Genomic DNA, 27,731 nt, shown 5'->3' with positions numbered 1-27,731 from the left:
AAATGGCTGCTGGTACATATTTTGAGTGGGTTATAAAACCTTTATTTATGGCAGGAAGTTGAGCTTCTTCAAAAGATACATGCTTATCTAATGAGTGCTGTAAAGATCCTGGAGAGTGACCTCTGTCCTCACCAGCTTCCAACTTTTGCTCTCTTTCCTCTTCCCTTTCCTGGATAAGTTGCCGTTCCCCTGTCAGGAGTTTTTTGAAATGCAGTTTCCTTTTCACAGCGACCCTTTTGCATACGGTGTTTGTAGTAGCACTCTGAAAAGGTTTACAGAATTGGAGACAAACTTGGTTACATTATAGATAGTTCATCAGTGCCATTCAAGTGAAAATTACTCAATTGTGAACTTTTCTTATTTCTGTTGTCTTGAAGTGTTTGTCTTGTTTTCTTCCCTGCCATGTTTAATTGCACAGGAGAGAGACTTCCTTTGCAGTAGGATCTTTGTAATTACGTGTCACATCCTTTTGTCTGATGAAGGCTTTAGAGCAGGTAATGGATTTCCCTGAGAACTGTCCATGCTTTGCACTGCTGTTGTCACTCTGTTGTGTTCAGCTAAGACACTTGGTTCAACCTTCATGACACATCATGTACAGCTGGCTTCTCTGTTCCTTGCTGTGGTGTACACTGCTGGAGAGGGGACTGAACTGTGTCCAAAGCAGTCATGGTCCTGGGAAGTGTTCTTCCCTGTGGCTTGCAGAAGTTCTGGGCTAGCCTGTGTTACTCTGTTACTCAGCTGTGATTCCAGTGCAGTGGTTTTCAAGACAGAGCTCTATAGCTTTGTGCTTCTATTATATGAATAGTTTTGTTTGCAAAGTGGAACGATTGTGAAATTTGGATGTATAAAAGCATGTAGTAGTTATCTTACTGTTGCACTGGTTTTTACCAAAGGTTTTGTAAGACAACCTCCATCTCCTTGAAGTATCAGAAGAGATAGATTTTGTTCTCCCTTTTCTTACCTGTCAAGCTCAATTCCATTCTATAAGAGAATGGAATAACTGTGAGATTAAGACTTCATTTATCTGCTTTTCCTTCCTTTTTTCCTCCTCCTATCTTTCCTCCACAGAATTTGGTTGGGGTAGGAGGGCATTGGGATAAAGATCTAATCTTTCTGAAGCAGTAGAGTTCCTGTGCGTGATGTCACAATAGATAGTTTTACTCCAATTGCAGCTTTAATGTTCCAGTTAAACCTATATTGTACTGTGTTAGATGGACTAAGAGGTGTTTTGATGCCATGTAGGTGTCCAAATGTCCTTGTGCAGGAAGTGACTAATACAGCTGGGCAGGTAGGGCTGCACTAATGAGACCAGAAAAAAAAAAGGGCTTTTTTTATTAACAGAGAAGCTCTCACTGTCCCACTTACAGAACACATAACATGGCTTCAAGAAAGTTAGTGTTTTTTTGGCATACTGTTGTTTTCACTACTTATTCACATTTTAGAAATTTTTTGGGGGGATGTAGGTTTTAGAGAAATTATCTGCATATATTATGTCTTGGGTTGTATAACAGATAAATTAGTTGTACTAATACTACATGGTGCAAACCCAAGCAAACAAAGATTTCTTGGGTTTTTTTAAACTGGAAAAACAGAATTAGGAGAGCAGTTCAGTCATACTTGTCCTATGTTGACCACAGTGAAAAATCCTTGGAATCATGCCTAATTGTGGATCCAGTTCAAACTACTTTAAAAACCGGTTTTATTGTAACTCTTTGGGAAAAACATGTTGCTTTGTGGTATTGTTTCATGTGAAACTAGCTGCAAACTTGTAAAATTCCGAATTTTTTTTCCCCACAAAAACTGTAAATTTGGAGAACTGATACCTGATTGTTGAAATTTCCTTGAACCTATAAACAATTGAATTACACTGATTATGGTAATAATACGAATGTGATGATAATTAAACTCTCATAGTAAAGTTAAATTACAGCTCATCTAATGGAAGTGGAAATACATACATTTTGCATAACTTCCTTTCTCCTTTCATGTTCTTTTTTGGATTTCTGTGTTTGAACTCCTGCTCTTAGGTCCTTCCTGCTCTCTGAATTTGCACACCTCGGTAAATATAAAGTTCCTGGAATACAGGCAGAATTGGGGTGCCCCCATCTTTAGTGGGGTCTCAATAAAAGTTCTAGTCTACTCTTGTGGACTTTTTCTGTTGCTTTTTGTTCCACTTTTCTCATTATAGCTCAAGCAATTCCTGCAGGTTGGCTAGATTTTCTTTGCTGTATTGCATTCAAATTTACTGTTTAATGGGTCTTTCCAAGGGTCTCTTAGAAGTATTTCTGTTGTGTAGTATTCAGAGCTGCATATATGCAGTTTGTCTAGTCTCATGTAGGATGTGAATCCCAGATCTTGCATCCTAAGATATTTGTCTGCTGTCATAGCTAAGAGGGAAAATCATGTGAAGTCCCTTGAGAATTCAGCAAGTATATTTTTAATTTATTAAAATTATCATTTTTACATCACAGGTGCAACTTATTGTCTGCTGTTAGAATTGAAGAGTCCTAACACAGACTTCTAGATTTTCTTGGTTTCTTTCAGATGGAAATGTTCCATCCTGCTTGAATCTATGGGGGAAATACAAGTGAACAGTTAGCTTGAAGAATTCTGAGCGTGAGCTTTGGAGAAACCCTTACTTGGTTGCTCCTGTGGTTGAAAAAACAAACCAACAAAATAAAAAAAACCCAACCCCCCCAAAAAAACCAAAAAGGAAAAAAAACCCACACAACCCCTACCCCAAAAAAACACATTTAGGTTATTTCACTGCAAATCTTTAGTGTTTCAGTGACTGAGTGAGGAACTCAGTATTGCAGGATATCTGTCTTCATATTTACAAATGCTGCACACAGGGAATGAAATATTTCACTGCAGTTTTTCACTATTTAGCTGCAGATTTTTTCATTAGGTGGCTTAACGCACTAATTCTTACATCACTGAGGTGTCCCAGTCCTGTGGGACTTAAGCTAGATGCACTTCTTGTCCCTGGTGGCAATTTTATACCCCTGTAATATGCTGTGGTGGATTAAATTGCATGGGACAGGGCTCCTTGTTTCTGGATGCTGTGCCACAGCAGGGTCCTGAGGGCAGCCTGCATTCCACTGGATATCCAGTAGGGCTTCTGATGCAGTGGATGAAGGCTAACTGGTTTGGTGAGGAGTGAGACCAGTGTCGCGTGTGGGAATCCTGGTGCAGAGAGCAGAAGAGATGCAGGGAGCAGAGGCAGCAGAGGCAGGGCAGAGGAGAGGCTGGGGGCTTGCAGGCTGCAGCTGAGGCTGCAGGGCTCTGCTTGCTCCCTTCATTTGCTCTGCCTGGGATGTGCTCTCTCCTGGCACATCTTTCCTAGCAGCTGATCAGCATGAGGTAACTGCCTGCTACTCCTAGGAGCTATTCCCTTTGATCAAGGGTTATGTTTTCTTCCTCTGGATGTGATGGATTGATTTCCACCTTGCTGACAGAACTGTGTAGAAGCTCATAGTCTCACATGGAAATGTTTTTGAGGAGTAGAGGATTATTACAACTTTCATGAGTATGAGATGAGAGAGAATAATGTAATAGTGGAGGTAGAAGAACTGTGTTGTCAGTTTTTCCCCTTCCTGGTACTGTTAGAGCCCTCCAGAATGATCCCAGCTGAGTCCGTGGGGACTTCTCACAGATGACCACTTAGTGCAGTGACTCAGTTTGTGAACTCACCTTTGGCACTCAGAATCACTAGGAGCTGTGCTTTGAGGTCAGTCAGGTGGTGTTACGAAAAACACATTCTTACTTGCAAGACATTTATATTCTCTTATGAGAAATGAATAATTTTCTTTAGAGGTTTGGTATGAAGAAATTGCTGAAGGGGCACATTAAAAAATGCTTTCATGATTTGTTTTATCTTTCTTTGTGTGGACTTGCTACCCTGTTCTTTCTAACTGATTACAGTTTTGCAAATGAGAAATCAAATGGAACTGTAATTTTCACTTTTAAGCATAACAGTTTGTACTTTAGAAATGTTGCAAGTGTATGGAAATTAGTGCTGGTATGGGGTTTCATTTTTTTTCCTAATTTTAATAATGTTTATTGCTTTCTTGAGTTACAGTTTTGTCAGACTTTCTCATATGTGTTAAGTTGTTTATTGTGCAAAATTTGCATAATTATTCTGCATATGAAAACATGATATGTAAGTGATCATTTGGGGGAATCATTGATCAGTTGAAAGGCTCAGGTACTTTTCTATTCCCATTGAACTATATGTGAGTGTTTTCTTTGGCCTTCTATAATTCTTACCATAGTTACATTAAAATATTTTACTAGACAGGTTGAAAGTACCTGTACTCAATTTCAGTACAGGTTGAAAGAAGACTCCAAAGACCTCATATTTAAAATGGCTTTATAATTAGGTTACCCTATGCATAAGAATACAGCTGATTATTACTTTAGTCGCAAATACAAATATTCCTGCCTTTATTTTGCACAGAAAGTCAGTGTGCTTTGGGGCAGCAGTTTCCTGCATAGCAACAGCAGCGGCTTTTAGTGGCAGCTTCTGCTGTTTGATGCTGGCTAAAGAGAGACTTGACAAGTGCAGAGTCATCACTGGATGAAAATGTGGAGCAACTGGAACAGTTCAGAGGTGAGCCAGCCTGTGTGTGTATTACTAAATTCAGGAAAGTAAGCGGATTCAGAAAGTTTTGAAGACTAGACTTTTTTCCCCCATGAATGTCAGGTAAGAGGATGTAATTTTCCAGGGGTAAACTGCAGGAGAGAAAAGATGCAAGTTATGGGAAAGGCAGGATTTCTTAGGAAAGGCTGATATGGATCCCTCTTCTTTTTCCTGAATTTTCTGTTCTTCTCTTCTTCCTCTCCCCAAACAAGCTATCAAAGCTGCAACTTCTTTCCCCTTTCTGAGGTGAATCACTGCAGCTACCCAGGCCTCTAGAGAACCTTGTTTTAGCCGTAAATGGTGGTCAATGATTGCTTGACCACAGGGAATAATCACAGTGGGAGGATCTAGAAGAACTATTGGGTTATTTTTCTAAAAAACAATAGTTCTTATCCCATTAAAAATCTGAAACAAAACTAGTATTTTGGCTAGACAGGTCAGTGTTTGACAGCATGTGGGATGTTTCCATTTCAATGAAAATATCAAGGAACTGTAAATCAGGTAGTTTTCAAAAGTTTTCTCCTCCTTGCTAACAATCATTCTGTTTATCTACTTGTCTCTTTGTCACAAAATCTGTTGGTCCTTTATTTTTGGTCTGCCAAAATCTGGAATTGGAGATGCGTGTTCTTGTGTACAAACCCTCTTGTGTTCTGTTACTGTGCTTTGTAATTTCTACTCCTGTGCTGCTTCAGTTCCTACTTAGTAGCTTTTCTCCCACTGAGGACTATATAAATTCTTTGGAAATAATTAATGAAACTAGAATTTCCTCAAGTGGTATTGAATTCAATTACTGCTAGAGTCTGTGGCTTCAGAAGTGGAGATGCATGTAGTTGACTTGATACCTTCTTCACCTTACTTCATCTGCCCATCTCCTGGTCCCCAGTCCTTTCTGGTGGTGGTTTGAAAACTGTTACCTTCTGGTACTGCAAAAATGCTTCTATAAAAATTCAGTATGACAAACCAGTTTCTGCAGCACCACAAAAGTTTAATGCTGGCAGAAGTGGAGTATCCAGGTGTCTAACGACCTGTTCATCATTTTTTAAAACTTTGTACTCAATAATCCTTGATTATTCTGGTTTTGGGTTTTGGTTTATTGCAGGGGGTGATGTTGAGACAAGTTTGAATTTTACTTTTGTTTGTAAAGAGGTAGGCAGTACCTACAGAAATAAAAAGTAGTGGTTTTCTTCTGATTGTAAGGAGTTTCTCCTACTATAACCATTTTTAACTTGGATTCTCCAAAGGTAACATATTTACTGTTGGAATATAAAAATGAAACATATTTAGTAAAAACATTTTGCAATGTATGTTAAGTTAATGAGATGTTCTATTCATAGTATATCTTTTAGTAATCATTGTTTTCTTTTTATGGTCAGCTGCTTTACAATGTATTGTAGCATATGTGACAGCTGTTGGTAGAGTTCCTCCCTGCTCCTTGGCCCAAAGTTGCTGAAGTTGCCTATTAACTTTAGCTGTTTCCTTACAAGTCATGTATTTCTTCATCTTGAAAAACCTACTTCATAACAATTCCTCTTGCTCTGGCTTTACAGCTGTGACTCTTGTATCCTTCAAGGGGACAGTTGAGAGGAGAGCAGGAGTTGTGCCTACAGAAGTGGAAAGCAATGAAGACCATCTTGGAGGGCTGTGGGGTGGGTGTTACGGCAGATGCTGGGCTGAGACCTGAAGCTCAGTGAAGGATTTTTGTGCATGTTGCTGAGCATTTTAAGTTCTTGTGCAAAATGGGAAAATATACTTTAGTACTCATAAACCTAACAATCACCTAGCTATAACAAAATACAGGCTGCTTTCTGAAGAACAGAAATTCTGGCAGCTGTGCGGAAAACATAGCTGCTTAGACTCACATGGAGGCAGTGACCAAGTGCGCTCTTCCAACCCTGGCGCTGTAGTTGCCATTAAGCTTTTCTTTTTTACTGAGAGGAGCTGCTGAACATGTTTTGGGCTTGTAGCTTCCTAAAAGTAAACACAGTTAACATGAGATGTGCTTGGTACTTGATCTGAAGGTGTAGATTGACATGACAGGTAAGATAACTGGTTGCCTGCTACCTCTGCAAGAGTCTTTCCTTGTCTGTGTGCTTCCCATTTTTCTCTTGGGTTGTGAACTAGTGATCATGTGTCACAGGGGGAATTAATTCAGCTGCTTCATCAATTAGAAAACTTAATTTAAAAACATTTGAGTCTCCTGTATTAGCTAACTGTGAAACTTCTCTCCTTGAAGCCTTGCAGTTGGTCTCTAAAGGAGAGAGGAAGGAAAGCTACATTGACTTATTCCATAAATTTTTATCCATTAGTCATGGTGGAGTCTGAGATAATGTCAGTCTTGGCTGACTGTGACCTGATAGAGTGGTTGAAGGGGTCTGAGACCAGGGGAGGGATGCTGGGAACAACTGGTATGGGAGAGGTCTGTCTGGACCTGCACCCCAAACCTTTCAGGTCCATATATGTGTTTGATCACTTAGCTGGAGCCATTGGGTTAAACTGGTGTTACGGGGTAAGCCTGGCATACCATCCAGAAAGAGAAGTCTGTGTGGGGTAGGAGTCCTCTGTTTTCCTTTCTATTCTAGGTCATTCTCTCTAACCAGCCAAAAAGGATGATTGCAGGGATGTGAATTCAGTGATAACAACAGTTATCCACCTTTCCATATTAATTTTCTGTCTGGGACTTCTGCTATTCTCAAAGTGATTAAAAACTTAAGGCAGGGAAAGGAACCTTCTTTTTGTGGTGTTTCTGTTGTTTTGTTGTTGTTTTTTTTCTGCATGCATTTCCACAGCCTTATCTGATCACAGTGCGCAAATCAAATCTCCTCCTTACTGTTAACACTGAGATTTTAGCCCTGAGTCTCCCAGGGCACTTGACTTACTCTACCTTTGTTCATTTTTGCTTCATTACAAAAGCAGGCTGTAGAAACACAACACTACCTTGCAACATCTTTGTCAAATACTTATCAATGTTTTGAAATAGTGAAAGGTTTGTAGTAAAAGTCATGTTATGTTATACTTTTCTGTTAAACATAGATTTACATATATAAACAGTGGATGAGATAACTAGTAGTGGGTTTGGTTTGTTTTGTCTTTTTATAAAGAGAATTTGTAAAGAGTAGGAAATTGTAGTTTCTCCTTCTGCTGTAAATCTTAGGCAGAAATGAGTATGTTAATAGCCTTGTCAGCTGATAGTACTGCCTTTAGGAATTGAAATGAATTTGTTTCATGTTTTCTCTGCTTTACGAGAAAGTGGTAAGTGTAATATATTGTTCTAAACACAGTTACAGTTTGATTTTCCTAGTATACAACACCTGTATTGTCCGCTTCCCCCCTTGTTTTGCTGTTTCAAATGAGTTTATTATATAAAGATTCTAGCTGCTTTTGGCAAACAAGGTCTCTAGCAATCAATACACAAACTGTCCTTTAATCTATCTGAAGTTCCAGCTTCAGTGGGGACCCTATTTTGGGTAGACTGACCTGACACAGTAACAACCCCAGAATTACAGCCAGAATTTGATCATCAGGAGAATTAACTTTCACAGTTTGGCTGTTTAATAAGCTGTTTAAAAATTACTGTGCGCTCTACAGGATTAGATCAATTATGGGACAGAATTGTACTTTCAACTTTCATAAAGTGATTTTTTCTTCTGTGCTATGGATTTCTGCTGAGGTATCTTAGGTAACAGTTTTCACTCTTTGGTGATGGGTAATTTCCTCCTAGCTAGTGTGACACTAGACTTCAGTTCTGCTTCTCCCAGGTATGGATCAGAATCACTGTTTAAGCTTTTGCCTCAGCTCCCTGGAGAAGGCTGTACTGTTTGCACTTGTTTATCTTGCATGTTTGCTCCCTGTGGTGGCTGTATCCATCATTGCACTAAATGTGAATCGAAATGTGGTTTCAGCTTAAAGTGCACTGTGAGAAATAACTTGATGAAGTAGTGTGACACTGGAGTTACAGCACAGTATCTACACTTTGTCCAAGTGTTGGCATGTGGGAAGAAGCTTGAAAGTTTGTTCTGCATTAGCCTTGCCTAGATTTATTCCTGAAAATGGGTCAACATGCACATCCATCACTGAAAACCATTTCTGTCACTTCATGGTACCTTTTATTGGCACAGCTTTTCATCAAAGCCAGCTGTGTTGTGGATTGGTACTGGTAGAATGAGATGGGTATATGAGATGAGATGCCTTTCAAAAAGGCAGAGCAAAAGAATTATTTGTAAATCAAAACTTAGCTCTTTTGTAACAACTTGATCACATAAAGAAATTTATTCAGGTTACCTTGTTTGCAGGGGAAGACAAGTGATGGTATTTTAACATCATACATTATACCTTGAATCTAAGAAATGTCTACTATTACTCCTGACAATGGCCTGCCAGTTAGAAAATACTTTTCAGGCTTTCTTCTGCTTTTGCTTGTACCTGTGCAACTCTGCTGTTTCTTTATTAAATTCATCATGTAAAGAGGGCACAGTTTGGCTTCATGTCTGATAGTCAAGCATGAAAATACTGGTTATTAATACATGCACAACTCAAAACTAGCAAAAGCATGGAAGCTAGTTGTAGGTATCTTTCTGAAGGAAAGCAGGACAGTTTAGGAACAGCTATAAAATGCATGTCCTTTTTTCTCTGGGCAGGGGAATGTGGATGATCAGGTTGGTGAATAGTTGAGACATTTGTGTTAAAAGTTCTTGCTATTTTTAAGTATTTACCCACATCCATGCCAATTCTGACAGGTTTTGTAGTCATCTTTTGGGATGTAATAGTGAGATAAGCAGGAGTATACTTCTCTTGCCTCCTTTGCTTGATTATGAGAGCTTTTCTTATGCTAAGTACCACTTTCTGTTGGAAGAATATCAAGCATCATGAAGTGTTTCTGTAGGTACAACAGTAAAACATAACAGCAGTTGTTGGAGAAACCAAGGCTTGATTGATTAATGTTGATGATATCAGTTGGGCTTATCTGTATTAGAGGTTCAGTAATACAAGTTAGTGAATAGGTTGTGCAAATAGTGATTTGCCCTATTTTATTTGAACTAAATAAAAACTGCTTGGCAAATGGGAGCTCAGGAGCCTATTCCAGGTTTCATGTCTGGTGGGGAACCTGACTACTACATAACAGAATAGTAGAAGAATGGGCTTTTGATCTTGTCTTTTTCAACATAACTGTAAGATAAATTTTCACAGTTTATGGATTTTTCTTGTCTCCAGCTGAAGACCAAAGTGGTGATTCCAAGTGAAGGTTGAGACCATGTTTTTTCACTGTAGAATGGTTTGGATTGAGAGGGACATTAAAGATCATCCAATTCCTCTGCTGTGAGCAAGGATGCCACACACTAGATCTGTTTGCCCAGGACCTGGTCCAACTTGGCCTTCAACACTTCCTGGGATGGGGATCAAAAACTTCTCTGGGCAAGCTGGGCCAGTATTTCCTCACCCTCTCAGTAAAGAATTTCCTCCTAATATCTGATCTAAAACTACCTTCTCTCTGTTTTAAGGCCAATTACCCCTTGTTCTGTAACTCCATGCAGTTGTAGGAAATCTCCAGCTCTCTTATAGGCCCTTTTTAGGAGCTGTAAGACTGCCCTAGGGTTTCCCTGGAGCCTTCTTTTCTGCAGTCTGAACCACTTCCTCAGCCTGTCTTTATCAGAGAGGTGTTCCGGCCTTCTGATCATCTTAGGGATGTTAACTTTCTGTCCATCTTTAAGAAAGGCATGGGAAATGTTTTTATACCCGTGCTGAAAGCCTAACAAACCACCACCATTACAACGAAGGTATTGCTTCTTTGCTACTTTATAGTACTATTTGCTTCTTTTTAGGTGTTGCTTCTTTGCTACTTTGCAGTAGTATTTCCTAATGTGACTGAGACCCTCCAAGCAGGGCTCACCCCTGAGATGCCCAGGTTATTTAAATTTATCATGGTACACCTGGGCCTTGCTTCTTTTCTGAACTCCCTTCATGCACCTGCTCAGTTTTAATATGGGGTCTTTTGTTCTCTCAGGCAGGAGCAACTGCCTCTCTTTTCCAGCTGAGAAAGGGCAGGTATCTGGTTTGTTCTGCTGTCCTCAAAGCTCTTCTTTCAAGAGCATCTTTGGATCTTTTATTAAAAGTGAATTTGTATTCTAAGGAATAAAAAAATCAGCATAAGCATATTTAGATTGGTAATATGCACACCTGGGCAAAATCAGAAAGCTTTTGTGCTTTTTATTCTTCCCTTAATGAATGCTGAGAGGGCTGTGGGTTTGGGTTAGATTCCTCCAAGGTTTGCAGTTTCTTACATTATTGTTCCCAGATTAACTTCCTCCACTGGGATTTCCCCCTCCCTCTGCCCTCATACGTGTGTGGGGAGGAAGGTGAAAGATAACTTTCACAACCTCTGGGGGCCCTGGAGAGTGCAGGATGAAGCATTCTGCCAGTCAGTCTCTGACTAGTCAGCCGGTCTAACTCTGGCATGCCTCTTTGCCAGACAGTGACCCAGCTCAATGGGCAGCCATTCCAGGTGTACTAGCCATGGTTTTGTCCAGGCATGGGACAAAGCTTTACCTCTGCTCTGGGTTTCAGCTCGTTGTGGATTTCAGAACACCAGAACAGATAACCTCCATGCTTGCTGGTGATGTGCACTAGAACTGATGAGTAGTAGCAGGCAGAGGTATGATTTAATGCAATGCAGTTTTTCTAAATGCATTGCTGAGATAAAATTATTTCCTTTTTTAATTCACTCAGTGAAGTAACAAGAGATGAAAAGACAAAAAGGGAGAGCTCTCCATGTTGATAATTGTTCACTTCTTGCAAAGGAGAATTTCAGTATTAGTTTGTTTTTCTATAAGTAATTTTCTGAAATCCTGTTCCTGTGTGATTGGGACAAGAAAATCTGAATGTTTCTGTTGATATCAGACCCATGTGAGCAGGTAATGTCTAGTTCTGTGGAAGAAAAAAGGAGTAGAACTGTGTCGCCATGTCATCAAATGAGAAAGCAAATTAAGAGGCATTTGAGAAATAGGTTTAGTGGCATTTAGGTGCATTCTGAAGAATATCTTTCTAGTCTGTTGTCAGAGTTTTTTTAGGGGAGTCATCAATGTGATTGTGGAGTCAAAAAGAAGTTTTAACGGGAACAAACAAAATGGTGTGGGGTTTTGCTCTAGGCAGCCTAGGACAGTTTTGCCAGTTTAGGTTTTGGGTCGTTTCTGGGGCTAAAGCCACTCTGGTCTCTTCCCACACAGGTGGTGCTGGCTGTGACCCTCGCTGGTGTGTAGCTGCACCATTCCACAGTGCTCCTGGGGACATGGATGTGTGTAAGTGTGCTCCTGACAGTGGTCCTCAGAGTTATGAATGAAGCTGCAATCTTGGCCTCTGGCTGAAGTTGTAAAAACTAGATGACCTTTGAGAATTAAAGTTGATGCTGTGTTTAAATATGCTTTGTAAAGCATTCAGAAGATTTGCTTTTGCAGCAGAAAGGTCAAACCTTTGATGTGCTGGTGGTGGTTGGATGCAGGTCTGTACACTTAGATTCTCTCCCAGCTTCTTGCTTGTGAGTGCCTTTCACCTGAAGGCTGAGGGACTAGCAAGTACTTCAAAGGCCCTGAGACTTCGCTTCTTTTTGTGTCTTTTTTAGTGTTGACAGTGTAGTAATTAATGCAAAACTCATTGAGAACAAATTGTTGTCAAAACTAGAAGAGGTGGTGTCTGCCACAGCCTGCAGTGTTTGTGTCTTAGTGACTCTCTCTGAATGTTATGTGGAGCAGGAAGGAATCACTGTGTCATTGTCATGGCTGCATCACAAGTGCGGTGCTTGTGAAAGGAGAACAAAGACTCAGAGGACATGTGAAGGGGAGCATCCTCACAAACCTGAGCTGGTGATGCAATAGAAAATACTCTGGTTCAACTTTTATTAATAGTAGATAGCGTTTAGATGATCTTAATGACAGATCAAATATGTTATTTTGAATGCCTTCTGGATCCTTTTGAGGACAGTGATACATGCACCAATGAGGGCTAGTGAAGCCTTTCCTTCCTGAAGAGTGATGACTCTTGAGTGATGTTACAGATGGTTGTCAGAGAAGATGGTAGAGCAACTGAATGAGACAGGCATTCAGGAAGTAATTCATTGCAAGTCTGCTGAGAAATGAATTAAAGAGGGAGTAAAAGTGAAACACCCTATGGAGAATGGTTTGTGAAGTAATGAACAACAGGCAAGAAGTTGTGTGAAAATGTTCTGTGGAGGAGGTGACACACACAAAACAGATGTTTTTACTGTTTGGTAGTGATGCAACCTAAGTAGCTGCTGATCTAATTACTCTAAGTTCTAGCTGTTTATTCTTGCTTGTCTTGCAATACCACTGGGGGTCTGTATCATTTGAGAGCAAGGAGGGAGGATGAATGAACTGAAAAGGAGACTGTATTTCACAGGATTTTTTTTTTTAAGAATTTTTATGGAGAATGCCAGGATATCACTGGCACAAATCAGGGATCCAGACTGATGAAGTTAGTACTAAAAACACAGAAATGCCTTAAAGGCAGGTGCAAAATGTGTAGTAAAAGTTTGAACTGGCTTTGGTTTGCACTTCTTGAATCATGTCTACTTGGATTTCATTTGGTTAGCAGCCTGCCACTGTGGAGTTTTGAGTCATGGTGATTCCTTCAAGTATTTTCCACCAACTACTGGTTTTTCGAAGAAAATAAATTGATAATGACACACTTTCCAAATGCACAAGAAAAGTCATTCTTCACTGCTTTGTAAATTACTAGTGAAAATGAAAGAAATGTTTCTAGTGAACTAGAAAGAAATGGGATTTTGCTTATAAGTAAAGGGAATTCTAATCCAGCTGTTTCTTTACCTAGAGTATGAAAGTCCTCTACACTAGACTGTCCCTTCCCTTGCGTCTGCACATTTCCAGAATATTTTTTTTAATGCATAACTTCCTTGGTAATTTACAGGGAACAATGTGGCGCACTGGTAGAAGTTAAATTTCTCTACAGAAGTGTGTATTTGGCATGGCCATGTTCACTTTCAGCTTTACAAAGTAAGAACAATTAAGCATGTGCATCTCTGAACTAAGAGTGCAGTTTCAGTTAGAAAATGCTTGTTTGTAGATATATGGTATAAAATAGAATAGCCCCTTACTTAAGGAATATAGCTGCAATACAGCAGCACAAGTACAGCTGCAAATGCTACATTACATCCAGCCTGGGGCAGGCCAAATGACAGGTATAAATCAGGGCTTTCTGGTCTAGTTTGAACTTTGCTTTCTGTGCAAAATCTGAAACAAAGATTTCCTTTAAAAGAAGGCTCAGGGTGTGGAAATTATTTTCCAACTTAAAGTATCATGCCATTTCTTTCTGTTTTCCATTGGTGATATCATTGCTTTCTTGGGTAGTAAGTAAGTAAATCAGTGTAGAGTCCATGTGTGTGTCCTGTCTCTGTTCCCCCTGCCCTTTCTCCTCCCTGCCACCCGCCAATAAAAATACTTTTAAAATAAAATGTCAGGAATTGGCAGGAGGAGGCACATACTGTTCTCCTGATAATTTAAATGTTGCCTTTCTGTAGGATGAAAGGAGCTAGAGCCTGCTTTCTCCTTCTGAATTGTAAGCCGAGTATCCCCTCCTGAGATGCTTTACAGAAGTGAAGCCCAACTGAGTAAAGGAGCTGGATGCTGCGTGACATTTAACACTGCTGCAGCTCAGCTGCTCTTAGACATATGAGTCCTTCCTCATGCTGTGAAAGTACACCATGCTGTTCTGTATGCTGAGGGTTCTAAACTTCTTAATGCACAGTGGTTTTCTTAAAACGTGGGGGTTTGACATTGTGAGAAGCTGATATTGAAGGGATGAGACTCTGCAAAACAAAAAGAAAATGAAGGAAAATAATAAAACTAGTTATTTGTACCAGCGTCATAACAGATTGTTTTAAATTGTTTTTCGTTTCTCATTTTGTAGCATGTCCTGAGTCCATGGCAGCAGGTAGCCTGACAGGCTACCTCTAAAGCTGTGCTTCCATAAATTGCTGATGTTAGTGCACAAAGATGGACTGTTTTGGTAGGACAAGGCTCCATTGAAGTTACTGCTAATAAGCAAGCCAGCTCTGTTCACTTCAGTCCCATTCAAAACACAGGAAAAGGCTCAGTCTTTGCCAAACTTGAAAAGCTGAAACTATTACAGAGGTTAAAAATCATTTATTTCAAGTGGGTGTAAAACATATTTTCAAAATAAACACTGAAACCACCCCTGACTCTTACCACATATATTAATCATATTCTGTGTGGGCATGAAGTACAGAAAATGTTGAGCTTTGTATTCATTGGTTTTATAAATGCAGGTTTGTTCTAACTAGCATTTAATATAAGCAATGCCTTAGTACTGTCAGATACAATGCATCTTCTCATTATGTAGTGCTACTCCATTGTAGCTTAGTTTACTCCTGGCAAAAAGAAATGGCTCTTTTCAGACCTCCCTAATGTTTAACTTTTTTTTTTTAATGATGTAGTCATAGGTGGGATTAATTTGATTCTTCAATTCTAAAGTGTACCGACGCTTGTCTAAAAAAAAGCTGATGCTAATCCTAGTGCAATAGCTTTTTGTGTTTCTGTAGCAAATTGTTCTCTTAGTTCAGCATGCTCGTGTTCTGTTGTGCTGTACTGATTATTGTCTGCTTTTTAAGTACAGCTCCTTGATGCACTGGGTGATTCTCCTGAGAACAGACCAGTGGTCCATGCGTGGTTTCAGTTTTACATGCTGCTACAGGTGAATCAGTGTCCTACAGGTAAAAAATGCTGGCATTCCCCAGCATGTAGTATGTGAGGTTTGGGGGATTTTTTTTGTTGGTTTTTTTATGTCTTTGAATACATACTCCTCCTGTACTTGTCTGTGTAAAAGCCAAACTGAGCCTGGCATTGTTTGCATGTGGCAGAGCTCTGCTCACCTTTTAGAGCTGGAAATTAAATGTGGGGAATTTCCCTCCTAAAATGGATATATTACTGGGGAGCTGCCTCTCCTCCCTACTGCAGACATTTGCCTCCATCCTGACCTGCCTGTGCCATGAGCCAAGGCTGCTCAGGGCACCAAGGCCTGCTGAGGTGGTCTCCACCTTGCTCTGGTCTGAGACTCACTGCCACCATCCACACCCTGCATTTCTATCTCTAACATGTACCTAATCTCTTTGCTCTCCTGAGTTTTAGCTACTTCACTGAGAGAACAGAGGTGGTGCAGTAGATTGTTGGGTTTTTTTAATCAGTATCAACCTTGGGTTTGATACCATGTTGTTATGACTCTTCTAATCCTCTGATTCCTGACTGAATTATCATTCAGTAGAGTTCATGTGGCTCAGTTGCTGAAGCAACAATGACAGGGTTGTGTTGTGTTGCTTTTTAGGGTTTTGCCCTCTTTTTTTAGCTTAAATACTGCATTAGTGGAGTCCTTGTGTCTTCTGGTACCACTATGCAGCAACAAGATCTGCATCCAAATCTGAGCCATTTCTGTCTTATTTAGTGTGTTGTTCAGCAGGTTTCTCTAATTGAGGATGTTAAAGAATAAGCAGTGTGGGGAAATCAAACTTGCCAACCTTCAAAGAGTAATTCCTGGAAGATGGTGCTGGTTGTACCCTTTGTCTCTTCATGGAGATACTCAGTAAGGAAGGAGTTGAATTGGTGGTCAGCTGCACGTGTGCAGTCAAAACTCATTTGTTCAAGATCACTTGGGGCAGACACAAATGTGCTCTAGCCGGGTCATTGCAGACTCTCAGGATCCAGCAGGGTTTATTAACTTGGGCTCACTGCCAAGCAAATGCAACTGTGGGGCTCCCAGAGCAACTAGGATTTGCTGTTTTGGCATGGAGTCCGAGCAGTCAAAGCCTGCCAAGCGTGAAGGCTGCAGGTCTGGGTCCAGTGCGGTTCTTGGATCCAGGAGCTCTAGAAACACATTGCGGATTTCTGACCATATGGATCAGCTTGGGACCATCAGGACTCATTAGGTCAGCAACAGTTTCTGCCCTGTTAACCTCAAGCTTGTTTGTTTGTCTGGTTTTAGTTTGGTTTTTATTAAAGTTTTTTAATGTTGTTGGAGTGTGTGTTTTTTAAAACTTTCAACTCATGAGTTCTGGGGAAATGTATGAGCTTGATCAGCCCCAAGCTCAACTAAAACTTTCTGCATGTGCAGTATGGCATGTAAGGAGCTTCTTGAAAAGCAGACTGCAGAGGCATTGAGTGTACTGAACAGGAACCAGCTCAGGGTTCTGGAGTCAGAGCTGCTGATCCTAAATTGACTTTTAATTTCTCTGTGTTGTGATTCGCAGGTCATTTTGCAGTGAAGCAGTATGCATATGTTTCCATTGTCTGCTTTCTCACAGCCTTTGTGAGCCATGGCTCTGGTGCACTCACCATTACACCCAAAGTATGAAGTGGACATTGTTAGTTAGGACTTGTGTTTGGTTTTGTGGTGTATGTAGCCATGGTACATACACTGAGAGAATATGTTTAATAATTGCACTTGTCAGGGTAATTAGCTTTTCTGTTTGGATTGAAAATGCTCTCTGGGAAAATTGCAATGTGCTTGGTGTAACTCCACCAAGCACAAATTAAATAATTTGAAGACGGTATGCTGGGTAGTCTCGAATCGTTACAGTATTTGAAGTTAATTTTCCTTACAAAATTCGCCAATGCTCGCTTAACTTTTCCAGGCAAAAAGTCATACAGGTCTTTTTTTTTGTTCCTATGTAGGTGCAGCTGGGACAAGCGGATATAAAATGCCCCATCACAGAGTGCAGCGAACACCTGGATGAAACAACTGTCCTCTATAACCTGCCCCATGACGACATCATCAAGTATAAATACTTCCTGGAACTCAGCCGCATTGACTCCAGCACCAAGCCATGCCCTCAGTGCAAGCACTTTACAACCTTCCGGAGGAGAGGCCACATTCCTACCCCTGCCAAATTGGAGAACAAATACAAAGTGAGCATGCTTGCCGGGGCTGTGGGTTAGATGGCACTGCAAAAGTAGGACAGCATTTGGTGAGCATTAAATGAACTTTTTTGTTTCACTGGAGCTGTGTGCAAGCTGTGATTAGGAATGTGAACCTGTAGTACATCACTGATTAAGTACTTAATTGACTTTTAACAGTTCAAGCAGCTGAACTCTTCAGCCTGTATTTTTTTTTGGTAGGTGGTATAATTTTGTCCTGACATACATTTTAATTTAAAGGGTGTTTTCTTTCTGACATGCAAACAATATGGTCACAGTCAGAAGAGGCTGGGAAGGGGAGTTACCACTACAACTGATAATTTTAGACCTACAACTTCTAAGTTTTCCCTGAAACTCTGGGTGAGTGAATTCTGGGCATCTCTGATGTTAGGCTGTTGGCTTTGCTTCTTCCTTAGTAACAGAGCTGTTGTCTGTCCTGCTTGTTGGTTCTGATGTCTTCACTCCCTTACCAGAGATTATACATTACTGTAGTCTCATCATACACAATGCCAAATCTGGAGAAATAGGGGGACGGGAAAAGCCATTTCTGCAACATTTCTTTTCATAGAAAAGTTGCTTATACTGTGACTTCAATCAAAGATAAAAAGCAAGAATTTGGATTAAGCTTTGAGTTGCTTAAAGTCCATCCTGAGTTCCAGAAGACAACAGTGGTCTGCAGCACCGTGTTCTGTGATAGTTTTCCATCCGGTTATTAGATTTGTTGTGGTTAATTTCATGATTGAGCTGGCCTTTCCTGGACAAACCAGTTCTCCTCAGTAGGAGTTTAGATGACTGTTTAGATAGCCCTAATTACACAGCATAATATTCAGCCCAGTATGAAGATTAAAAGGTGGAAGGTTGTGTATTCATTGGAGTTGAAAAGTTGGTAAAGCTAATTCTAAGTTACAAGCTATTTGTGCATATCTGTGTAGGGCATGAATTACATGCCACACTGTTGGACTCAGTGTTTTCAAATTTTTGTCATCTTACATTGAGGGAAAAAAGTCTGAAACTGCAAGTAGAATTCCTTCTGCCCAAAGCTATTCTCCTTCACTCATCTGCTTCATCGTCAACACAGATCAGATGTAACCCAGGGTAGATCAGAGTTTGTAATGCTTTGGCCGCCTCCTCTCTTAAGGTGTCAGAGGCTATTAGTGTCCCACAAGTGTGGGTCACTGGTGTTGTATCACAGGTCTGCCAGAGCTAAGAACATTCCTCAGGGCATAACCAGTGCTCTTTTATGAGTTAAAATGCTATAGTTAAAATGTTCCTAACTGCCCTACAAACCACAATGGAAAAGAATGGGAGACTGTGTGATGCCTAGTACAAGCCAGGAGCAGTTCACTGGTCATGTGGTGGTTCATTGTGTATACCTGTGATCTGCAGATCTGAAATCTCCTGGCAACAGACTCAGGCAAAATGTGTCCTTTGAGCTGAGCCCAGGTGTTGTGTGCAAGAATGTCTACTTGATGCTAGTCAGAAATATAATTGGGAAAATGCTGGCAAGCAGTATGGGTGATCCTGGTCCACAGAGCTTCAGCATGCTACTTGAACCTCAACTGTTTTCTAATGTAGGTACAGTTTAGTGATTTGTTTTAAGCTTAGCACAAGGAGAAGTTGTGTTGCAGGGAAAAGGTTTAAAAAGATGACTGTATATGACATGGAGTATATGTGAGTGATTTACATACACACATAGCTGTGGACCAATATTACCTGTTTTCTTAGGTTCTCATGTGATTACATGTACAAACTGTGCCTTATTTTAGGCTGTTTGGAGACAAAGACACATTTTCTTTTGTGTATAGCATAGGAGACATCTGACTGGAGGCTTTTGAGGCTGCCCTGTTCATGTGCAAGTAATATAAACAGCAGTTGCAACAGATGAATTCTGCACCAGCGCTGCAAGTGTTGGCTTCAAGAGAATTGAGTCGTGTGGGGAACACATATGCACAAGCCTACTGGTAGGGTCACAGCACAGCCAGTACACTCACTCTTTTATACACTGCAAGGGGAAAGCACTCTAAAATCCAAGACTTTATTTGAACTGATGCTTTAAAAATGTTATTGCCATTTCTAAAATTTTATACAGTATTTAAAATTACAAGTAACATGGAAATTTAAAGAGGCAGCAAAGTTTGAAATTAGTTTTTCTTATTATAGCTGATTTGTGTCAGCTAACCTGATCTAAATCCAGCAGTTCAATTGGCTGAGATTCAAGTCTTGGTGTACTAAGCCTAGAAAGTTAACATGTATGTTGAGGATGGAGGAGGAGAAGAAAAGGAGAACTTACTTATACAAACCTTTCTTCTACTAGTAGTGCCACTTAGGGCCACACAGAACAGCAAGAGAACTATTGAAGTTTCTATATAAAATATTTTTATAACAAATGGATCCAGTATTAACTCTGAAAATTTCCTTGCTCCCTCTCATATGTTCTGAATTGCAAATGTAATGTGGTTGCAGAGAAGACCCTAACAAACCTTTGTTCAGAGCTATTATGCAAAAGAGCAATGGAAATGGACAAAAATTGAAAAATTGCTGCTTTACCTGTTCCGTTGTGCATGGAACAGGTAAAAGTTTCACAAGAGTGAGTAAGAAGACTTGTTCTGTGAGGAAGCTCTGGCTTTTGCCTGTTAGAGTTAGTTTTTTGACCTGCCACTTGCCATGGAGAAGCAATACTCTCTGCTCTGTGAGATTCATAATGAAGTTTTCTTGTTCAGTTCTGTCAAGAGATACACGTCACATAAAAGGAGGACTTGAGTGCTTGTGTTTGCAAATATAAATGTTTTTTCAATGCAATTGTTACACAAACTGTCTTTTTTTAAACTACTAAAGAGTTTTAAAGTTGTTGTAGAACTAGCAGGAATTTGTACCAGCAGAGATGCTTTGATCTGTTAGCTTCCTACTTTTGGGTCAGATTTTAAGTGGCAGATGTCTTCATGGCTATACATGGCTTCAATCTGCCTTGAGCCTCAGCTGCTGCAGGTGTGGTGATTTTGCTGTGCTCTCCCTCCTCTCAGCAGTTCATTCCTGCCAGCCTGCTTTTGCTTATGTTGATGTTTTGGTGTCATACTGGGAGCTGGATCAAAGATGAGCCCTAATGGGGTACAAAATTTGTTTTCTTGTTGCTTATTTTCAGCTGTTTCAAGAGAGGGGATGGGTTGATGATGAGGAGAAGGAAGATGTTTTGGCTGGAGCCCATATTTATTTTCAAATAAAGTGACAGTGTCTGCAGCTAGAGACTGTAATTCATGTAATCAGTTAATTGCATGATTAATTTGGCCATCCTGTTGTATAACTACTGTTCCATCAAGCAGTAGAAAATTCACTAAGCTTTTTGTACCTTCAGGTTACAGGAAAATTTTTATGAGCAGTCAGTTTTGCTATCATCAGGTCACGTTGTGTTTTGTGTTGAAATTATCTATCAGTTTTGAAAAGTCTTTTCCTGTGAGGTGAGGAAACTGATAGACAAAGTAGCTTGCAGTAAAGAGGCTTGGTAAGAAAATGGAAGATGTTAGCCTCAAAGGTCAGTGTTACAGAAAACTGAGAACCAAAAGAGTTAGAACACAAAATTGTGTAATCTTTTCTATTTCAAGGGAGGCTGATCTCCAGGTGGCATAGAAATTATATCCATTCTCTCAATTTTAATCAACAGAAATAGGAATCATAAAGTAAGTGGGAAAATATTTGTGTGAGTAAAAACATATTTGAAAAAACACAAGGTTAATGTTTTGTTTTGCAGATATAGTTTGTCTGCTTTGCTGGACTATAATATATTTTACTGGTTTAAAACTATATGTAGATAGCATTTCTGCTTCCTTGCTATGGTGATTTCATGCATAACTACTGAAGCATGAATCACATAATATTTGACTTTCCTTTCAGAAAAGCAAAGAAAAAGTGGAATAAGAATGTGAAAGACTGCTTTAATTGCCCTGTTCTGTTTGTTTCTTAAGCACAGGGGCATCACATTGCATCCAAGTTTGAATGGTTTTAGGGGCTTTTTTTGCAGCTACGAGTTCCAAGAAAAATTAAGGTTCATAAGTACTTAAGGTACATAGTTTTCTTTGCTTGCTTCAGTTATGCTCAGGAAGCATTGAACCTACAGAGAAGTGAAACAGCCCATTCAAAATATAAAAACTATTTACAAGTTTAGTTTTGAGGAAGGTGCTGTCAGGGTGACAGGTGGAAGAGGAAACTGGTAATGAAACATAGAGTTCTCACTAGTTTAGTTAGGGCCATTTGTGGTAAGAAATGTTATTTTGAGTTCCTGTGGTTATAGCCTCATCCTGTATTTCAGTACTTTCTGATTAATGTATTTGGAAACACCTGATGTCAGTGTGCGTGTGTAAGTTTAAATACATATCCTGGTGACTGCTGCATTGCTTTTGCTTATGTACATGCTATAACAGAAGGATAGAGTATGCAATTAATTTGTCACATATTCATCAAAAAACAAACCAAAAAAAACCACCAACCCGCAGAACTTGTGGTTTAAATTATGTTGCCTTTTTTTTTAAGGAAGAAGCTTTAACTTCCTGACCTGTTGATTTGGGTTTGTACTTGTTAACAACAGTGTTCTATCTCAAATGTCTGAGTACTGCAACTGATAAAAGTTTTCAGGTTGTAGAACATTGACTTGTGGCTACAAGCTCCATCTTTGGCTAAGGCTTAACAAATACTGAGCCCTTCAATATGATGCTTGCTATAATCTGTCTTCCCAGCAATAGGACACTGACTTGTGTTGTTGAAGGACATAAATTCAGTGCAGGGAAGGAGTGGGGGACAAAAAGGAAAAAAGAGAGATCTGGGTTAGGATAGGTTAGATGACTTTCTTGTGCATATTGGATTTTAATGTATTGTGTAAACATTCATCAGTGCTCTGTTTAGTTTGGTTAGTAGAAATATATATGTATCATTCTTTAGGTTCCTCAGAGCAGGAAATTTCCTTTTTGTTAAGCTGGTTTAATTAGGAGAATTCATCTGGGAAGCCGAGATGCAAGTTAGTATGTTTCTGTTGATTCAGCATATTGGCCGCTGGTTCATTAGATTTTGAGAAAGGACACTGCTTTGTGTTGCTTTTGTTTAATACTTCATAATGGCCTTGGAGGAGTTTTCAGGTAAAAACTAACAATGTTTGTAAGCCACATGTTTCAGTCCTAATGTGTTGTTTCTCTTTAAACAAGATGTAGTGATTGCATGTGTAAATAATTGTGGCTAGCCCCAGCAAAATATGTAAGGGAGATCAGAGCACCTACTTTGGACTCTTAATTGTAGTCAAGGAAGCATAACACCAGTTGTCAGGACTCCACAGGAGGGCACAGCAGCTGGTGGGAGTGAGAACTTGAGAAATATGTTTTGGTGACTTCACATGTGACTACACTCTGGGATGTTGTTTTCTGAGAAGCACCCCTATACATGCATGGTCAGCACAGATGCTTCTGTGATTTGGTGGTGAACCAAGTCTGGACACAGATATAACCAAAACTGCTTGGTTTGGCTCATTGAATTCCTCAGTCCCATCCATCAGCTGGGTACAAAGCTAGGGCAGTGCCAGACATGGACTGCAGCTGGAGATGGTGGGCAGGGCTCAGCAGTCGCTTGAGTGGCTGAGATGTTTTGCTGCTGAGCAAAGTGAACATGTTGCAAGAGCCTGGATGTGCCTGAGTCTAAGGTGTCTTCTAGTTTGTGCTGTCCTTAGTCATGATCCAGGTTGGAGGCCTGTCTTTCATCATATAAGCAGCTGCAATGTGCCTCTGTTTATTACTCCTGCAAACACAGCAGCTGCCTTAGCTTTTCATGAAAAAAAAATAAGCAGGCTGTGGAAGAAGACGTGATGACGATGGTACCTGTTTGACACAATGAGTTAAAACTGAGGGAGTGGAAAGAATAGATCCTTTCTCAATTTGAGTATGGCTTGTGGGTTTTGCCATTAGGTGTGGTCTGTAGCAAGTAGGCTGTTTGGCACAGGCTCAGCTCGCCTTGACGCAATCAAGAGCAAAAGGAGGTGCCTGACTTCCCGTTGGTAGTTGTGGCTCTTGGATGAGAGCCTTGCTCGTGGCTCCTTTTCCCAGGACCATTTCAAATATAAGCTTCAGAACCCGTATGAAGCCGAGCTCTGTAGCGCCCCTTGAGAAGACCAAGTACTTTCTGTAATAGCCTTGGCAGTGCAGTTTATTCCTAGAGAAAGACAGATCCACTGCACTGAAAACTGTCAAGCTAATTTTCAGGCATTCTCACAAATGTATTGGAGGCAATTGAGTAAGCTTTCTGGATTCTGCCTTTTGTCAGTTGACCCACACAATCACTTTGGGAAGTAGTGCCTGTGATTAAGCCCAGCTACTTGTGCTTCATTTGATTGAGGCCTTTCCCAGCTTTAGCAATTACTTCTGTATTTTCTCTTTTTTGATAAGGAAAAGAACAAGCTAGCTTCCACAACTTCTTGTGTTTTTAAAACAGAGCCTCCAAAAGATGTTAGATCTTTGCTGGACAGCTGCTCTCGTAATTGAGGAGCAAGCAGTGGTTTTGAAACAGGCTTTCTAGTTGTATTAGCACCCAGCTTGCAAACATGTGGTGTTTTCTCATTCATACAGATCCAGTGTCCATCTTGCCAATTTGTCTGGTGTTTCAAGTGCCACTCTCCCTGGCATGAAGGAGTTAACTGCAAAGAATACAAGAAGGGAGACAAGCTGTTACGTCACTGGGCCAACGAAATCGAACACGGGCAGAGGAATGCCCAGAAGTGTCCAAAATGCAAGGTGAGCTGCTCTCCCTTGGCTTGCAGGTAGTGGCTTCAAACTGTTCAAATATACATTTAAATATACATAAATACTTGTAGCTTCTGCTCAGCATTGGAAATGAAATTCACACTTGGTGTGCAGTTTCTTGTTAATGACCCACTGAGAAAAACAGGTCAGATTTTTTTTGCTGGTTCCTGCACTGATTCTGCAGAGTGTCTGCATGTAAAGAAACATTATGGAAATTATTGAGAGGGGGCTTTGATGAATCATAGAAATCTTTGGGTCAATTAATTATAAAATAAATTAATCCTAAAATAAAGCTTTAAAGAAATTGAAAGCTTTTGGGAAATTCAGTGCCCTTTGTCAGGTTTTCCAGAGAGTTAGAGTGTATTCAGTGTCTGAGTAAGGCTGGAAATACTCTGTCAACAAGTTAACTAAGGGAAACTAAGTCTTGGCAAAACTCTTAAGTTTTGTAGGATTGAATGTTACTACTTCACAAGCTGTACCTCGAGGTGGGACTTCACAGGCCGCACCTCGAGTGCTGTGTCCAGTTCTGGGCTCTTCACTTCAAGAAGGACATTGAGGTTCTGGAGTGAGTCCAGAGGAGGGCAACAGAGCTGTTGAAGGGTCTGGAGCACAAGTCCTGTGAGGGGTGGCTGAGTTCCCCCTGAGCCTCCTTTTTAACCTATTCATTCTCCACAACCACCTGAAGGGAGGATGTAAGCAGGGGGGGTTGGCCTCTTCTCCCAGGCAGCCAGTGACAGGACAAGAGGGCATAGCGTCAAACTGCACGGGAGGTTCAGACTGCACATTAGGAGGAATTTCCTTGCAGAAGGGGTTGTTAAACATTGGAATGGGCTGCCAGGGAGGTGATGGAGTCACCAGCCCTGGAGGTGTCGAAGAAATGACTGGATGTGACAGTGCCATGGTCAGGTGACAAGGTGGTGATTGAAGGTTGGAGTTGATGATCTCAGAGGTCTTTTCCAATGTGGATACTTCTCTGAAGTCTTTCTCATTATTAATTTTCAACACTGAAATGCAGTTCCACATCCTAAAAATGTCATTGATCCCTTCAGAGATGAGAAGTATTTCCAACTACTCAGAGGAGATGCAGCAGCCCTGCACACCCCTGCCCCAGTTGCCCTTAATAAAGGCCACTCTTAAATTTTTTCACGATTTTTTTCACAGCTACCAACAGTAGTATGTCAAAACTGGACTGTTTTGTAGAAAGCTAATATTGAATGGGAAGTTTTACTTATAAGCATACAAAGTATATGTAACACTTTGAGCCTTACACTGTGCAAATAAGAAAACGTTTATCAGTTTACTAAGTATCATATTTTGGTCTTTGAGAAAGAAATGCCTGTGATGCCATGGCTTGAAATTGAAAAATTTCAAAACACTGAGCAAAACTGTAAAGCTCTGAAATTAGCAGCTCGTTGTTTACCCTTCCTCCTGCACACGTGTGACCTTTTAACAGAGTTTTTGCAGCTTGCTTTTTGGTAAGAGTTCATAGATTTGAGTCAGTTCCAAAAATGTTCACTTTCTGGGAAGTCTTAAAGTAAAATACTTCGTTCCTTTCAGAGTGGGAAGAAGTATCTGTTTGGATTTTAATTGTTTGACTTGTGTCAGATTTTATGACAATGGGAATGATGTAACTTAAATAAATTGTCCAAAAGATTAAAAAAGTGGACCAAGCAAAAAAATATGAATGTGGAAAACCAGGAGTAGTAAGAAAGCTGATAGCTGGAAAGAGAAAGGAACTAAAACTGCTAAGTCTAACATTCAGCATGAGTAAGTTAAAATTTAAAATGTTGTGTTTAAATATTCAACTGTTTTCACCATCTTCAAAAGAAAAGGTTGAACACTTTAAACTTACATGGCTTGTTACTAATTCTGAAGCACGAAGTTGCATGAGTTTGGCTGCTAATTTAAAAAATACTTGAGGTTTCTTTTCTTAATCAAAGGAAAATAAAACCTCCTCCATGGTGGGAGGCGGTATGGAAACTTACAAAACTAGCACAGAAAAAGAACCTCTGTTAAGTCCTTCCTGGTAATGTGGCACTGTAAGTGAATATTGAAGAGGGAATTCAACCTTTTATTAAACTGTGTTGCTACCTCAACTCTTGATACTTTCTTCTTCAGAAAAAAAGTTCTTCCTGCCTACAATGTCCAAAATGTTTCTTAACATAGATTTTAGCTTTAAATCAAATCTATAATCTGCAAGTAATCAAAAGTAACACTTAGCTGGCAGTTAGTTCAAAAAAATACATCTTTGGGTAGTTTAAAAAATACATCGTGAGCAGTATTCTTCATCAAATCTTTAGTAGGTGTTTGGGCACATAGGGATATAAGCATTCTGACAGTTAACAATTAGAAGTCAGGGGGATTACATCTAATACTTCTCTGCCTCTCTCTCCCATCCATCCCTCCCTCCAAAACCTGTTTATAAAATCACATTGAATTAGATGAGAATCCTATTTCCAAATAAAATAAAGAATGACAAAGAAAATCATTTGTAACATACTATTTGATTTATCCATGTTCTAGGTCCAGAGAGGCCATGTTTCTGGTGAAAACATACTTTATTTTTAACCTCTTTCAAATTTGGGTTGAAAATTTGCAGCAGCCAAAAGTGGCAAACAGATTGAGGCAAAGTCAATATTAAATTGTGTCTAAAGATACTAGTATTTCATCTCTACATTAAAACTGAAATTAATGGAAATTTAAGGTAGAAACTTAAGTAGAGGTAGTTTCTTTACTGAAGTAATATGTAAAATTACTGGTAGCTTCCAAAGTGTGATACTGATTACAGTGTAAACTGTGACCGTATTTTGCAGATAGCTTCTGGAGATAATTATTTATACCTACAGATACATACACACACTGACTCTTTTTAGCTGTACCGTGGAGAAATTGAATGCATTATCTTCTCTGGGCATGTGGGTGAGAAAATCTAAACACACTTGGGGGTATGTGTATACCGAGGCAAATCCTCAGGCAAATATTTCAGTGGTTTGGGTAAGTGATTTGAAAGAACATAATCCTTCATAATGTCAATATAGCAGGGTCTGTTAGATAAGCTTAAACTTGATTACTTTTTCCTGTAGTAGGATACAGCTTTTAGCACATCTAATAGGAATGGCTTATATTTACCTGGTCTCTCGAGATGGGTTTACATAAGATAATAAAAATGTCACAGTCCAAATGCTTAATCGTAGGTTCATGTTGTGACTGTGTGTCAGTATGGAAATATGGAAAAAATGCTACTTTTTTAACTGTATCTTAAATTTATTTTTACTTTTTTTTTCCTTAATACAGCCTTTTCCAAATTTACTATGCACTATTTTGAGAGTCAGTATAGACAATTTTTCTCAACAAGACTTGTCCAAAAAGGGCTGG

At 39.8% G+C, this 27,731-nt stretch overlaps 1 protein-coding gene across 1 annotated transcript in view; it reads left to right on the top strand.

Annotated features, from left to right (window-relative positions):
* The window catches only part of RNF217 (ring finger protein 217), a 64,536-nt gene that overhangs the window by 14,803 nt on the left and 22,002 nt on the right, over positions 1 to 27,731 (top strand). Inside the window, exons 3-4 of the mRNA XM_030944751.1 lie at positions 17,347 to 17,580; positions 24,183 to 24,347. Of these exons, the coding sequence (XP_030800611.1) occupies positions 17,347 to 17,580; positions 24,183 to 24,347 (399 nt within the window). The remainder of the gene's footprint in view (positions 1 to 17,346; positions 17,581 to 24,182; positions 24,348 to 27,731) is intronic.

This window comes from Camarhynchus parvulus, chromosome 3, assembly GCF_901933205.1.
Source record: "Camarhynchus parvulus chromosome 3, STF_HiC, whole genome shotgun sequence".
Taxonomy (NCBI): Eukaryota; Metazoa; Chordata; class Aves; order Passeriformes; family Thraupidae; genus Camarhynchus; species Camarhynchus parvulus.
The sequence above is the reverse complement of the archived record's forward strand: the minus strand, read 5'-3'. Positions and strand labels throughout refer to the sequence as shown.